This window comes from Mastomys coucha, unplaced genomic scaffold, assembly GCF_008632895.1.
Source record: "Mastomys coucha isolate ucsf_1 unplaced genomic scaffold, UCSF_Mcou_1 pScaffold7, whole genome shotgun sequence".
NCBI lineage: Eukaryota > Metazoa > Chordata > Mammalia > Rodentia > Muridae > Mastomys > Mastomys coucha.
The window spans coordinates 44,577,179-44,594,379 of NW_022196913.1; the positions used below are offsets into that span (position 1 = coordinate 44,577,179).

A 17,201-nucleotide genomic window follows, 5' to 3' on the forward strand; every position below is an offset into this window, starting at 1 on the left:
GGGGGGGGGGAATGCAACTTCTATATGACCCAGAGTCCTACCTGTGCCTTTTACTGAACTGGTAAAAGGCTAGTATCACATAGGAATATATTTACTCTCCTATTTGTAGCTCCATTCCCAATAACCAAAATATGAAAATAGCCAACATGTCCACCTGTGATCAACTGGATAAAGAGTATGCCACAGTATATACAAAGTAAAAAGCTACTCAGCCTAAGAATGGGAAAATCTACTTGTGACCACGTGAAGGTTAGAGTAAGTTAAGGAAACTAGACCAAGGCAACATGGGCAGAGGGTGGAAAGGCACTCCCCACTATTGCTGAGTCTGCTTCTGCTTCTCACCTGGCTCCCGAGGCTGTGTTGTTGATTGTACACTTTCTTGCCCTCTACTGCAAGGACCGTCCCGAGAAGCTGAGGGCTAGGGTAACACAATATATTGTACAGCAGAACAACTATAATTAATAGTAGTTCATTGGATATCCTAAGAATAATTTCCAAATGCATCATTATAAAGATTAGTAAGCAGGAGAAAATCCAGATAATTAATTTGACTTAATCATACACATAGTACACATAATGGGGAAACATCAAATTCTTCTCCATAAATGTACACAATTATGATTTTTAAAAATATATATAGTATTATTTTTAAAAGTTTTAAGAAATAATATTTTTTTCTTGACCATTTTTTCACAGCTTAGCTGTTAGAAATGCCACTGGATCTTTGATCTTTTATAAGTATGTCTTAAGTTTTGTTTTTCTTGGTCTGAGGTAGTTAGCTTTACTTGGCAAGGTGACTGAGTTATGGGATGCCCAGGTAGGAGGCAGAATTGTCTAGGAAGGTCTGTGAAAGTGTTTACAGAAAAACTTCACATTGGAATTGGAGCCAAGCAGGAAGTCTCTAAACTCACTAGGGTGGGCTGATACCATCTAATCTACTGAGGGCGTGAGCACAATATAAAGGAGAAGAGACCAATTTTACTCTCTATTAGAGCTAAGAAACCCATACTGCCATCAGCCATGAGAACTCCTGCTTGCACTTTGAACCTCAATGCATACCATTGCCCCTCCCAACCCTCTGGTTCTCAAGCCTTTGAATGAGAATTGGGATTGACAGCATCAGCACCACTGATGTGACCTGCAGATACCTCCATGTCCATGACTTTGTGAGCCAGTTCTCACTATAGATCTTCATGTGTGTTTGTGTGCATGTGTGTAGGCATGTATACGCATGTGCCCGTGTGTCCTATCTATTTCTCTGGAGAATCCAACTATGTATCATCAAATGTAATCTGAATTGCTGTGATCACTTGTTTCATAGACTTTCTTGGTCTATCTTCCATTGCAGAACAATGTAAAGGGTAGCAATAATACTCCTTTAGCCTTGTATATCAATTCCTTTAAAATACAAAGTGCTAGATGAAAGAAAGGAGAGACTCTCTGTGAAGAAGCTGTTATTAAAATGCTATATTCTATTAGCATTTGCATATAATATTAGCAATGTATTGGGGTGGGTAAAATTACCTAGGTTTACATCCTGGCGCAACAACATTTAGCTCTAAAACCATTCTCAAGTTACTCAACCTGTCCTTTGATTGCTGGTCTGCAAGATAGAGAGCATAAGAGTCCTCATTCAAATAGTCCTGTGGTTGAATTACACACATTGCTTAGAATTGTGTCAGTGGATACATGATTAATGTATACTGTTTACTTATTAAAGGGTTTTATTTTATGCCAGCTTAAATAATACCCATGAACTATCAGACCATGACACCTCAACTGCATTGGGGAAAATTAATACAGAAATATTAACCCTCTGTTTCTCTGTGGAAGCTCGTGGGTGCCCTAAGAACACCCAGCTTGGAAAGCTGCCCCGTTAGTCCTCTCCCAGTCTGGTTTACCTGGAGCACAGCTGGGAGAGAAGCCCATAGAGCTACCAGTTTGGAACATTCCCCCACCAATCCCTTGCCAGTGAGGTCCACCAGAGGCATAGCCAGCCAAGTCAGGTCTCCTAACCTTCATTTTCTGGCCCACAATTTCTCCTCCATTCCCAAGAAGTCCTACTGCCATCAGGGTTATCCTGCCAGTACCAGTGAGAACCAGATGCCTAAAAGACAGTGTATGAACAAAATCAACAAGAGCCAGGGCAATATGGCACCACCAGAGCCCAACTATCCTGCTAGAGCAAGCCCTGGATATCTGAAGAAAACTGAAGCACAAGAAGAGACTCTTAAATCCAATCTTATAAAGATGATAGAGGCCTTTAAAGAGGAAATGAGTAAATCCCTTAAAGAAATATAGGAAAATACATTCAACCAGATAGAAGCATTAAAAAAAGAAAGAAAAAAATGAAGAAATACAGAAAAATACAGGTGAAGGATATCAATAAAACTATCTCAAAGTGGAAATAGAAGCAATAAAGAAAAGACAAGCTGAGGCAATCCTGGAGATGGAAAACCTAGGAAAGAGAAGAGGAACTACAAACATAAGCATCACCAACAGAATGTAAGAGATGGAAGAGAGTGTCTCCAGCACAGAAAATGCGATGGAAGAAATTAATACAGCAGTCAAAGAAAATGCAACAAAAAAATTTCAGACACTATGAAATGGTCAAACCTAAGAATAATAGGATAGACAAAGGAGAAGACTCACAGCTGAAAGACCTAGAAAATATCTTCAGCAAAATCATTAAAGAAAATTTCCCTAGCATCAATGAGATGCTTATATACAAGAAACTTATAGAACACTGATTGGACCAGAAAAGAAAACCCTCTTGCCACATAATAATAAAAACACTAAATGTGCAGAACAAAGAAAGAATATTAAAAGCTGCAAGGAAAAAAGGCAAAGTAACACATAAAGGCAGACCTATAAGAATTATACTTGACTTCTCAACAGAGACTCTGAAAAACTAGAAGAGCCTGGCCAGACGTTGTTCAGAACCTAAGGGACACAGATATCAACTCAGACTACTATACCCAGCAAAACTTTCAAACACCATAGATGGGGACCAAGATATTCATGACAAAAACAAATTTAAACAATATCTTTCCACTAACCCAGCCCTACAGAGGATATTAGAAGAAAACTCAAATCCAATGAGGCTAATTACATGTAAGAAAACACAAGAAATAAATAATTTCACACAATTAAAACCAAAGAAGAGAAACACATGCATACACACACTCACACACACACAATACCATCACCAATGTCAAAATAACAGTAATTAATAATTATTGTTTATTAATATCTATCAACATCACTGAACTCAAGAATCAAGTCCCCAGAAAAAAGACACAGGCTAATAGAATGGATGTGTAAACAGAATCTATTGTTCTGCTGTATACAAGAAACATGTCAGCAACAAAGATCGACATTTACCTCAGAGTACAGGATTACAGTGTATATGCACCACACACACACACACTCACACACATACACACACACATACACCACATACACCACATATATTCCACACACACATACATACCCCATACACACACACATACCCAAAAGACATATGCATATATGACACACACATGTATACATGCACATACACATAAACACACACATACACACACACACACGATTCTTCAAAGTGAGAAGGCAAACTCTTCACCCTCAACGTTCTACTCTGACTGTTAATGGTTTAGGGATTCTACAGAACAGTGCTTGATTAGATACATGTTTTTTGGATATGCAATAGATCTTTCACCTGGCTTCTCTTTGTCTCTGTGATGTTCAATGGTCTGGATCTATAGTTCTAATGAGCTTTGAAGTAGGAATCTCTGTATCAGACAACACCCAGCCCCCTATCCCTGGTAACCTTAGTAAAGAATCCCATACCTTTTTTCATAGTCACCCTACATCTTCCACCACAGCCCTCTGTGATGAGAGATAAGAGTAAATCATACCAGCCATAATAGAGTCTGCAATTACAGGTAAAGATGCAAGCGAAGGAACCCACAACAGTCCTCACCTTAGCTGGGACTCATTCCACTCCAGAGCTCGGTCAAATGCTTGTCTGTTATGAGTTCACCATTAAAATAAAAAGGTAAGACTTTAGGTACTTCCTAACTTCGACAAAAATGTAAAACAACTCACGAAAAATGGAGGGTGTTAATTCCAGACACTTGAACATCTAACACTCCTAACCACAATGACTGCATGATGTGCTGATTATTTAGCTCTATCTCACCCCAGAGGTCCAAGACAATATAAACCATCAGAACCAAAGATGTTACCCAATTACAGATTTCTTCCTTTATATAACACATGCTTCCACGTCCATGGGACTCCTGATAAAATGAACCTGAAGAGAGTATATGCATTGTCCTCAGAGCAGGCCCTAGAAACTTTTCTCTGTAGTGTCCCCTGCCATTTAATCAGAACCTGCTTTGTGAGATTATTTAGAATTGACATATCTCATATACAAACTATCAAGTCCGTAAGTTCCAGATGAAATTACTGAGACCAGCAAAATCAAGTGACTCACCCACAAACCCACACCCTATAAGTGGCCTGGCTATGTCTCCACAAGAGTTCTTACTACAAAGTTGGCATCTTTGCCAACATGACTGTGGCCGTGTTTTTATAACAACATTATTTCCTTCCCAGATATTTAATCAATCACCTTAGACCAACTTACATGTAAGTTATGTTGTTTTTGAGACAGGAGTCTCTTGTGGCCTAGGGTAGCCTCAGACATACTATACAACCTGTGACCTCTTTCCCTCTTTCTCCAAAGTGCTGGGATTTCAGCTTCTGTCAACACACCTAACTCTTCCATGCAAAAGTTAAGGCACATAGATTAAAAGAAGATCATAGGTTTTATTGGTAGAGGGTTCATGAAAGAGCCACATCTATGACGCATTCCACTTCTTATGAATGTGTTTATGTCTTCTCACTATAGGCAGGTGGAAACCACTCAAGCTTGGGTTTTGTTCCTGCAAGCCTTGCTATATGCTAGCATTTTGTATAAAAGCCTTGCAACAAGCTCACACGTGGGCACTTTGATCCTCAGTTTACCTCTCACAGTTTATCCATAGAAATGACATCTTAAAGGGTCAGGGTTGCCAACTTGAGGGCCAGAGTATTTTTGACTCACCTGAATTGGCACCACATGCTACAAAAATAAAATCAAAACATAAGCTTCTGACCTAACACAATGTGCATCTCACAAAAACATAATGTAAAACAAATTTCAAACACAATGGCAAAATTTAATGTCCCCTTTCACCTCATGGTCCCTTTACCAGTGGTTCTCAACCTTCCTAATGCTGCAACCCCTTAATACAGTTCTTCATGTTGTGATGATCCCCCACAATAAAATTATTTCATTTCTACTTCATGACCGTAATTTTGTTCCTGTTATGAACTGTAGTGTAAGTATATAATATGCAGATGGCCTTAAGCGACCACTGTGAAAGGGTTGTTTGACCCCTAAAGGGGTTGTATACCCACAGGTTGAGAACAACTGCTTTGTATCCTAGTTCATAAAAACACACACCACTGTTATAAATCATTGAAGAGTCAAAGTTTCCCTCATAGGATCTGTCAGATTAGAACATGGGTTGTCTTGTTGCTTCCTTTCAAGATTATCTTGACTCAGTTAGTACAGTGTCTGCCATAAAAGATCAGGGACCTTTATCCAAATTTTTAGAATCTATGTAAAAATCTACACATGGCTATGCATGTTTGGAACAGGCAAATTCCTTGAATTTCATTGGCTAGACAAATTGATGAGCTTTTGGTTCAGTAAGAGATTTTATCTCAAAAAACAAAAGTAGAGAGTAATTGAAGAAAGACATAAAAGATAGACCTCAAGCCTCCAAGTTTACAGATACACAGACCACACAGACATAATAAGATAGGCACACATATGTACTCACAAATTATCACAAACTCTTTAGTTTTAAATGACAGAAATTTATTTTCTCACAGTTTAGGCAGTCAGAAGTATAAAATCAAGAGATTGTAATAACTTCTTTCTTAAGACTATAGGAGAAAAATTTCCCCACATCTTGTAACTTCTGGTAATTGATGGCCATTCATAGCCTTCTGTCTTAGTTTGAGATTCTATCGCTGTGAAAAGATACCACGACCATGGCAACTCTCATAAAGAAAAACATTTAACTGGAACCAGCTTACAGATTCCATTGTCATCATGGTGGGAAACATGGTTGTTAACAGGCAGACACCGGTGAAGGAACTGAGAGTTCTACATCTGGATCCACAGGCAGCAGGTCTTCTTGAGTCATTGAGTCTGGGCTGGAGCTTCTGAGACCTCAACTAGTGATGTACTTCTTCCAACAAGGCTACACCTTCTAACACTGCCACTTCTTTTGACTGAAGCATCCAAATACATGATTCTTTGGGGTCATTCCTATTTTAACCATCACACCTTCCTTTGCTGATAAGCATGTCTTTAGAGAGCTTTTCCCCTCTGTGTGTGTCTATGTCTCAAATCTTTTCTCCCTTAAAAGAACACCAGTCATTAGGTTAAGGACCTACCCCAAATCCTGTATGTCTGTTCTGCATCAGATCACATGTGCAGGTACTGGAGGGCAGGATTTGAATATACTCCTAGAGGACAGAATTCAGCCGACTACTAGACACTTAGAAGGCTCTGAATGTACTTGTTAATTCAGGTCACTGACATGAGAAGGCTTAAAATAGACATACCCTTAATGGACCCAGCATGTTCAGTTCTAAGTGGCACAAAGGAATAAATTAGACACCATTATGGATTTGCCACACTCCTGATTAGAGAATGCCACCTGCCCACTCCAACTAAGCTATGTCTTTGACTTTTCAAGTCAATGATATTTCAGCTCATTTACTGTAATTATAAAAGACATTACTGAGGAAAATGTCTCACCTGATGAAATTTTTTGAATCACCATACATTTTACACACACACACACACACACACACACACACACACACACACACACACACTAGAATGACACATATGGGACTCATGTGTCTTTGCTTGTAATTGATAGGGAGACTAAATAGAAGCAACATTCATGAACCAAAGCCTGCCATGATATAACATTATTCATCTATAGAAAGGATAGACATGGAAAGTAGAGCAGGTGTCTCTGAAGTCACAGAAATTAGAATGTTCAATTTAAATATATACATGGCAACCCCACAGATCCTAGAATATTCAAGTCTTAATACCATGTTGTTCAAGCATTTCCAAGTAGTTTGTTACATCCAAATAAGTTTACCCCAGGTAAGCTTGTGTTGTAGGTTCTTCCAACTCTGCTAGAAGTGACCACTGCAAACCCAAACCCAAACCAGATGAAGTAGAGCTAAATTTTGCAAAGGCTAGAGCAGCACTGGTGATTGTTATAACTTCTGCCTGATCAAATATGTGTGGAAAGATAGGAACAAAGTTTCAGAGAGGCACAAAGCAAACCATAGTTCTAGTAAGGTGTGCTGGGAAGCAATGCCAGTGGACACTGTGTAGGGATGACATTTGAACTTGTCATTTTAATAGCAGATCATCAAAAGGTTTAGAAATGGTTTCATTGCTGACCTGTCCTGATGGAGAGCCTGCAAGCAGAATGGTGGCTCTCTGAGCTTGCCTCTCAGACTCCTCAGTGTACATAGGAGCATCTTGCTCATCATCTTTGTGGGTATCAAGGCTCTCAGTGGAATGTCTGAGTGGTGCCTGATCCATTATCTCCTCCTTTGACTTTCCATCTGTTGAGCACAAGAACATGTGGAATCTCATTCACCTTTATTGTCTTAACATTGACTAGGTACAGAAAATATGATGTTATTTCTTTCTTATATGGAATAAGAGAGTTTTATTATCCACAATCCAATAATTTATTTTTTTTACATAATATACTGGGAAGATAGAAGTCTTACAGTTTAAACATTAAACCACCACCCCCTTTGTTTCTCCTTTTGATCCTTCAAAGTGACAAAGCATTATTTGCTGTCTTCCCTCTTACCTGATCATAACCTGAGACAGTCATATGGGTTTTGCCCATGTGTTAAATGTTGTATGTTGCCTTGAACATTTTACTTTGCAGTGGATATGGTGCTAATCCAGATTGGGATGTGACTGCAGGTAAGAGAGGAAAAGTGACCTTGACTCACTTGCCCCATTCCAAGTCTCTGAGAAAGTCCCTGATCTCTACACACACAGAGGCACTTTATCTGGCCCACCTTGTTTGCACAGAAATGCCAGCATTTATGCAAATGGTGCTCAAACTTTAGATCTAGGCCATCTGAAAGCGGAATCCTCTACAGCATACTCTATCCAGCTAGCTTGATACATACTACAAACAAAAAATATACTTCCGGCCGGGCGGTGGTGGTGCACGCCTTTAATCCCAGCACTTGGGAGGCAGAGTGAGTTCCAGGACAGCCAGGACTACACAAAGAAACCCTGTCTCAAAAAACAAAATAAAACAAAATAAAACAAAAAATATACTTCCATCTTCAAATCTTAGAAAAATACTAAGAAAAGTCTTACACTCTCCAGTGTAAGACTTTTCCAAGTGTAATATATATCATATACATATATATGGCCAAAGTGAATAGGATGGACTCCATATCTATATGCATTACAGAGGAAATCCCAAGGGAAGTATGTGCTACTTAGATGTTTAGATAGATTTGGGACATTAAAAATCTTAAAGAGAGGTTAAAATATCGCCTAGATAGATGTCTTCCTCCTCATCACAGAACCAGGAAAGCACACACACAGTGTGTCAATCACAGAGATCTTCTTCTAAGGACAAACTATGAGAAATTTTTATTGTGTTGTTTTAAATTTGTCTCTTCTGGTTCTTTTAGTTATCAATCCCCTCTCCATGAGTGGAACTATTCTGAAGTGACTTATTCTAGAAGACCCTTCTGGAATTCTCCTTCTCCATGCTATTTCTAGACCTCCCCTTTCTGTCTATACCTGAGATTCTTTGCAGACAAGTATTAGAAAAGCATCCAGTGTAGACTATAACAGGGGACTTGGAACGCTAAATTTGCTAGAGATGCTGAAATGTTTGAGAGAATGACATAGGAAGACCTGTGAAGTTAGCAGCTCCTGCTCCTTGTACACTCCAGATGGCTTGATCAAGTATCAGGTGACCTACAAATTTTCATTCCTTGCCATGAGCTAAAACAGACCACAGCTGAGGCAGACAGTCTACTTTGTACATTGCATGTTAGGGAAGCATGCCTTCAGACAAGTATTGCCTGATGCTTTATAACTCTTAGTGGGACAGTAACAAAACATATAAAGCTTATATATAGCTCATAAAAAAATCTTATGTGGAAGTTAGCAGTGAGCTCTATCCGATGCAGAGATGAGGAATTTCATGCCAATGCACTTAGTACCCCACTGAGATTGCTATAGAATCTTTGTCTTCAGATGGCACACAGCATGGCCCAGGCCTGGTAAGAGCAACGTCTACATCTAAATCCCAGCACTGCCTCTTTGTAGCTCTGTACATTTGGGAAGCAGTTTCTTACATAAAATTCAACAACTCAATACCCTTGCCCAGGAAGGAAGAACATAGTGAGAGTCACATGGTAACCGAGCTTCCTGCTAGTTTTGCAGGACACACTCAGGGAAGGATGCTTTCTTTTTAGTTGTTTGACTTGTTCAGTGCTTAGTAATTCTCTGACATGCAGTGGGCATGCTGAAGGGACAGAGTATGTGAGCTTTTATTCATCTTTATTTTCATAAAGATATATTTTGTGTTAGTAACTATACATTGAGCATCACCTGTGAGTCAAGTCAGATCCTAAGGCCCTCTAAGGGCTAGTGGGAAAGAAAGCCATGAAACAAATAATTATGGCAACCAATGTGCATCGAACAACTTATGTAATGACAAGAAAAAAAAACCAAGGAAATGAAAATGGGAGCAAAGGTTTGACATTAAGCATGCCAAATCTACAGATTTCGACACCTTATAAGGCATAATTGTAATGGAATGATTAAATGCAACCTGTGACAGTTCATTTTAAGTGTCAGTTTGACTCTGGTATGCACTTTCTTATCCAGGCTAGTTTCTGTGGAGCTATTTTTTTCCCTTGGATACTTAACAGTCCACTTTGATGAGAGGCTAACATTTAAACTCTAAGGAAAACAAGTGGCTCATCAAAATAATAGTGGACCAGTTGGGTGAAAGATTTCCTGGAACAGGCTGAGCTTTCTCAGAGACGTATGCTCTGTAACAGGCAACATAGAAATCACCCTTCAGATTCCATACTGCTGCTCTGCAAATGTAGAACTCGACTTGGACATAATCTCCTATGTGAATTTCACAGAAATGCTCATCTGTTTTTACAACCTGTCAGCCCACACTACATATAATTGCAGGCTTCTGCAACTGAGTACACTGCCCTCCACCATTTTCCCCACACATGCTTGCAGGCACATGTGTGTGTGCGTAGATACACACATATATACACACACAAGATCATATGCATACATATGTTGTCAGCTCATGTTTGCATATTGCACATTGATTCTTATAGCAAGTACAGATCACATAAAGTTTAGATTGAGATGAAGATTGTAAAGATGCACCAGCCACACAAGACAAAGACCTTTCCCCTAGAGAGCTTCCAGGAATGTTTCCCTAAATGATGCCATATGGGCAACAAAATTTAGGATTAGGATTGTCATGTTTATGAAATATGGACCCTAGGTCAATCACACAAGTTGGGCAAAGTTAAGTGACTAAGAGAGATAATGTGACCCATGATTCCAGAATGTGGCAGGAACAGTAGAGCAAGCTGATACTGCAAACATTGCCTTTGTGCTACTGTGGTCTAGAATTACCCAGGAGACAAACTTTTGGATATTGTCAATAACAGATTTTTCTTGATTAGTCTGATTTTGGCAGGAAGACCCACCCAAACTATCAACAGCACCATTGGCTAAGGGCCTCAGACATAATGTAAGGAGGAAGAAAGCTGGGCAGTGAAGGACATTCATCTTTCGATGCTTCCTGACTGTAAGTGCAACAGCAGCAGCTGCCTTAAGGGATGCTGAGACTTCCTCAGCCTCATGGACTGGACCCTCAAACTGTGAGCACAACAAAGCCTTCCTTAGCTGCTTCTGTCACAGCAATGAGCTAAGTAATTCACAGGGTAGATACAGAATGGCCTGTCTGCTCTAAGATACAGACTTCAGATGAGCCACAAGGACTAAGCAATATTAGCCAAGAAGAGAAGGGGGTGCTTCAGGTTGAACATTCCCAACCTGAACAAGTGAATTCCTAAATGTACTAAAAATCAGAACTGTCAGTTGTTGACACAATAATACAAGTACTGAAGTCTTAAGGCATGAATTCCATGCACAAAATCATTGTATAAGATACCTCCAAGATAGTAAGAGATGTGCTCGGAACAAATAATGATTTAAACTTGGGTTTCATTCCCAGCATAATCTGTAACACATATGCAAATATTCCATAATCTGAAAAATGATCTAAAGTCTGAACCATTTCTGGGCCTGAGCAGTCTAACAAGGGATGCTTAGCCAACATCTTACTTTTCAGAACTTACCTGTCTATAGACTGTTCATCTAACATAGCATATGGAGACATACTTCCTAGGCAGAGGATCCTCACACTCCCAAGGTTTGTGTTATGCTCTCTATAGATTAAAGGATGAGCTTAAACTAATGACTCAGTTAACTTGCCTACAAAAATGGATGGAATTAAAGATCATTGTGATAAGCAAAATAATCCAGCCTCTGAAAGACACCTAACACATGCTACCTCTCTTCTGCTGAATCTATATGTCTGCGTCTGGCTGGGGAAGATGCGATAAATCCTTGACCAAAATCAACGTGAGATGGAAAGCGTTTACCTGGCTCATATTTCCATATCACCATCCATCGTTGAGAAAAATCAAAACCGGAACCTAGAGCACAACTGAAGTGGAGGTCACGGACGAGCCCTGCTTACCAGCCTGTTCCTGTGGCTTATCTAGCTTGCTTTCTTAGCCCAACAAGTCCTCCCTGTCCAGGGGCGGTACCGCCCACAGTAGACTGGACCCTCCTACATCAATTATTAATCAAGAAATTTCTCCATAGACATGCTCACAGGACAATCTGATAGAGGCAAATCCTCAACTGATATCCCTTCTCCAGGTGATTCTAGATTGTGTCAAGCTGACAAAAAATAATCAGCACAATGAAGACACACATGCACACACACATACACACACAAACACACATACATGCACACACAGGCGCGCATACATACATACATACACAGACACTCCCATACACACAGACACGCACACACTCATACACATACACACACATAAACACACACACGTACACACTCATATACACAGACACTCATACACACACATACACACACAGACACACACTCATATACACACAGACACACACACAGAGGGGGCAAGAGAAAGACAGGAGAGGACTATGATGAAAACCAAACAATTCTAAAGGGAAGAACAAAAAAGATAGTAAAGAGAAAGACAAAATATCACATATTTCACACTATTTGGGGACAGGAAAGAATGGGCACAAATTGAGGAAGAAGAATGGTGAAATAAAATGAATATAAAATAAAACTCCATTATTTACTACATTAAGAAATTAATCTTTCTCTAGCTCCTCCATTGGAGACCCTGTGCTCAGTCTAATGGTCTGCAATGGAGGAGCTAGAGAAAGGACCCAAAAAGCTGAAGGGGTTTGCAACTCCATAGGAGGAACAATAGGAACCAATTAGTACCCCCAGAGCTCCCAGGGTCTAAACCACCAACCAAAGAGTACACTGTGGTAGAACTCACAGCTACAGCTGTGTATGTAGCAGAGGATGGCCTTTTCTGTCATCAATGAGAGGAGAGGCCCTTGGCCCTGTGAAGGCTCTGTGCTCCAGTGTAGGGGAATGCCAGGGCCAGGAAGCAGAAGTGGGTGGGTGAGTAGGGGGAGAGGAAAGGAAATAAGAGGTTTTCAAAGGGGAAACTAGGAAAAGGGATAACGTTTGAAATGTAAATAAAGAAAATATCTAGTAAAAAAATAAAGAAGCCGGGCAGTGGTGGCATACACCTTTAATCCCAGCACTTAGGAGGCAGAGGCAGGTGAATTTCTGAGTTCGAGGCCAGCCTGGTCTACAGAGTGAGTTCCAGGACAGCCAGGGATATACAGAGAAATCCTGACCCCCCCAAAAAAAACAACAACAAAAAAGAAAAATAAATAAAGAAAGAAGTTAATCTTGAAAAACCTCAAAGAAGAACAAGTTGTTGACATGTCTCTGTGCTTTCATGCTTGCCAGCTCTGCGAGCATTTCCTGCACTGGCTGCAGGAACCCGAAGAGGACAGACAGTGTGCTGGCTGGCCATGCTTGACTGCAGAATGATCCTTTCAAATTCCAAGAGCAGAGAAGCATTTGCAAAGTGCCACTGTCCCCAGAACACATCACAACAGTCTCAGAATGACACCAAGTCGCTCGCTCACAAAGCAGCAGATGAAATCCAATCCTACATCTTTCATCCCACAGGCTAGCTGTCCTTCAGAGCTCACCTCCTCATCTTCCACCCATTAAGTTGTACGCTGCTGAAACCTACCATTTAAATTGCAAGCTGTGAAACGAAACTGGAACCGCACGCATGATCTTTGCCACCTCATTTTCATGAATGGAAGAGAATATTCTGACACAAAAATTACATACTTAATTCTAGCTCACCCCGTCTGCTGACCTCCATCCGGCACTGCCTTGAGTTTATTTCCTCCTCCTCCAGTGGGTCAAAGTAATTTCTGCTGTATTCATTTCCTGTGGAAAGTCCACAAGGTAAGGGTCAGTGATTATTTTAGAAGTACATGAACCAAATGTTAATTTTGAAATCAACACCAGCATGAAGGGATCATGTTAGCTACTTTATAACCTTAATTTTTTACAAGTTTTCTGGGCCTCTATCCTTTTTTTTGTAATTATCGTTTTGTAGAAGGTCAGAAAAAGTAATTCAAGAAATAAGTTCCTGCTGACTTTCTGTTGCTAAAAAGTTAATGAGAAAATTATCAAATGGAAGCTTAGATAGTAATGGTTAAAAAGAGGGGGGAGGGAAATCGAGCTACCCCTGTTACCCAAGAAATGAGCTTAACCAGAGAGGAATGATTTTATTTATGGGCTTGTGTCTTATTAAACATATCACATTGTGTACAGATGTTTAAGGCAAACTTCGTCTTGTTTTAATTATGAGAACTAGCCAAAGTTCCATGTAGAAAGAGAAAAGAGGAAATTAAAAGAAGGAAGAAGAGAGAGCAGAAGGGAAGGAAAAAGGAGAAACAACAGGAAGACTGGATTCTGGGGAGGTGGCTCGGTGGCTCCACAAACACGAGGAGCAGAGTTTGGATCTCAGCAGCCATGAGCAAGCATGAACTTCCATCCCAGCACTGGGGAAGTGTAGACAGGAGGAGCCTGCCGGATTGCTGGCAAATCAGCTAAAGTGATGAACTTCAGGGTCAGTGAAAAACCCTGCTAGATAAACTAAAGTAGAGAACAACTGAAGAAGACACCCAACATTGACCTGTGACCTCTGTGTTCATGTGTGCACAAGTATATGTATAACCAACCAATACAAACACATACACACACATGCATATACATATATCACGGGGGCGGGGGGAAGGAACAAAGATGGAAGAAAAGGAAGGGAGGGAGGGAAGGAAGGAAGGCAGGAAGATAGAAATAGAGGCTATAAACATATATTTTACATCAATTTGAGTAATGTGAAAAGGGATAAAAATAACTTATTCAGAAATTTTATTCAGCATACATCAATAAGTTCAGCACCACACCTCCAAATTTCCCATGATCTGTTCCCCACTTACTCATTCCTCAACAGTCACTGTAGCATCAACCTTGACTGTAATACAGAAAAGAATGCACTGTCACATTTTCAAATCAAGTCTCATACTTACAACACACATGTCTGCTGCTAGTAGTTGGCACTGAGGAGCCCTGAGAAGAATTCAAGATGCCTCCAACACAGTGGAAGCCATATGCATAGCAGGGTGGAAACCCCAGCACTGACAGTATGACTTAGAGAGAAAGGAGAATATATGCCAGGGATGGTGGGATACACCATGCTGCATTTGCTTCTGTTCCCAAGGCTAAAGGAAGTTCTGATGTGGACCGCCAATTGTGTTTCTGTTTCTAAAGCAGCACTTTGCTTGCTTGCTTGTTTTTTGACCATCAGTTACTGTCCCTTCCACTGATATAAGTACAAGAACAGAAAACTTTGCTTTACTATGTGGTCTCAATAAAGATGAATAATGTCCTCCAATTTTGTTAATTTATCTGTCAACACTTACGAGCTAGGATAAAGCTTAGAGATTTGTTGCCAGTCCTCTCTTCCACCATTCTTCTCTGTGGCAGCAGATTTGTTGGTTACTTTGTTCATTCACTTGTTTTGCTCAACCCAGAGAGCACTGGGAAATCACTTCTTCTAAATGCCATCAAAACAACTTAGCTCTCTCGAAGCAGTTAGTGGCATGCTCTGTTCTATATTGTCATCCCAGCACATCCATCTACTGAGACCCATTGCATAAGTGCTTCCTCACTTTACAAAACTCAAGCTTTTAGCCTACTAACACAAGCAATGAGTTTACAATTGCAAGTTATTTGAGACCTTCATAAATCAAACAAAATTAAATCATTTTCAACCAACAGTCTGTAAGAGTGTTCAGATGCTGACTGTGTCTGTGGTCTATACACCTGCATATTCAACCAAAATCCTAAATGGAAGGAAGGAAGGAAGGAAGGAAGGAAGGAAGGAAGGAAGGAAGGAAGAAATCTGAAAAATAAGCTGCATCCACACTCAACATGCCCAGGCTTTCTTTTCTTTTTTTTTTCTTTCTACTAAATAATAAGCTTTAGCAATCATTTGTGCAGTGTCTATATCATATAAGATATAACTACTCTAGAGATGATTTGAATACCTACAGAAGGATGGTAAAGGTTCACATGGAAGCATGATGATATTTTTGGATCCAAGACTTGAACATCTTTGGATGTAATGTGGGGAGTTCCAATAAACTCCCTCAGCAGTCATGGAATGGGTGTATTGGCACTGAGCCTGCCAGCCATTTCCATCTTCCTTCCATGTGTGGTGATGGGCTCTGCCCAGCTGTGCATGAAGGAAGCCTGTATTTCCTTCAAGTGTCAAGCCACATCCTTCTCACTTCTGTATCACTTACATGATTGAGAATCACCTTTATGCCTTCTGGATTGCTCCTGCTGTGTTTCCAGTGGGTGGGTAAATATGTGAATTATATACAGTCATTCCCTTAGTAGTTCCCATTGTGGAATATCACACGCAGCTTTATGGAAGTAAAGACATATGAACTGTCTTGTCCATGCCAAGAGGTCATTCTTACAAGGCTAGAATTGGTCCCCTTAGTATGCTTTTGTATGATATTAAGATATGGTCCTTAAGACAAAACCCCCATGAGTCTTGCCTGCAGAACACAGCCTGCTAGTAGAGCTGACCTTCCTGGAGAACAGTCGTCTGAAGGAAGTTTATAATTAGGAACAGCCAGGACAAGACCAGGAGGTAAGGGAAGCCAGGACAAGGCCAGGAGGTAAGGGAAGCCTGGTCAAGACCAGGAGGTAAGGGAAGCCTGGTCAAACACAAATGGCACAAAAGCATACGTGTACGGTAGGCACAGTTTCTTAGCAACCTCAGTGTTTCTGAGGTACCTAGAGTTTTAATTTAGCAGAGTAAGCCATGGAAGCCAAACTTCTTCATGCTGTGTGATATCTATCTGCTTTGATATGTTGTGTCTGTACAATTCCTCACACCTCCAATGCCTATTGAGTGCTTATCAGCTCCTTTCTATAATTTGTCCAAATCAAGAACAAACTGTCCAATATTAAAATGGTCACTCCCTGCTGCTGGCTACTCTTTGTTTACCTAGCAAGTCAAAAGATTTAACGTGGTGCAGGGAGTGAATGATATGGGTCATGGAATCTTTTTTTTTTTTTTTTTTTTTTTTTTTTGCCTCAGTTCTAGAGCCCATTGCTAATGTTTCACTGGACAACATCAGGATTTAATCAAATGGGGCAGTTTTAGGACCAGGTGGATATTTCCAGGAGCTAGGTTACTAATAAGATGAATTATTCCTCAACACGTCTTTATCATTCACAATATGCTTTTGGATATAACTAAATCATCTCACAGGG

The 17,201-nt window shown here is 40.2% G+C and overlaps 1 protein-coding gene across 1 annotated transcript in view; it reads right to left on the minus strand.

Moving 5' to 3' along the window:
• Positions 1-17,201, minus strand: part of Ofcc1 (orofacial cleft 1 candidate 1) — a 277,373-nt gene that overhangs the window by 246,164 nt on the left and 14,008 nt on the right. Inside the window, exons 3-4 of the mRNA XM_031359413.1 lie at positions 13,704-13,790; positions 7,553-7,719 (exon numbers count right to left, since the gene is read on the minus strand). Coding sequence (XP_031215273.1) covers positions 7,553-7,719; positions 13,704-13,790 — 254 coding nt within the window. The remainder of the gene's footprint in view (positions 1-7,552; positions 7,720-13,703; positions 13,791-17,201) is intronic.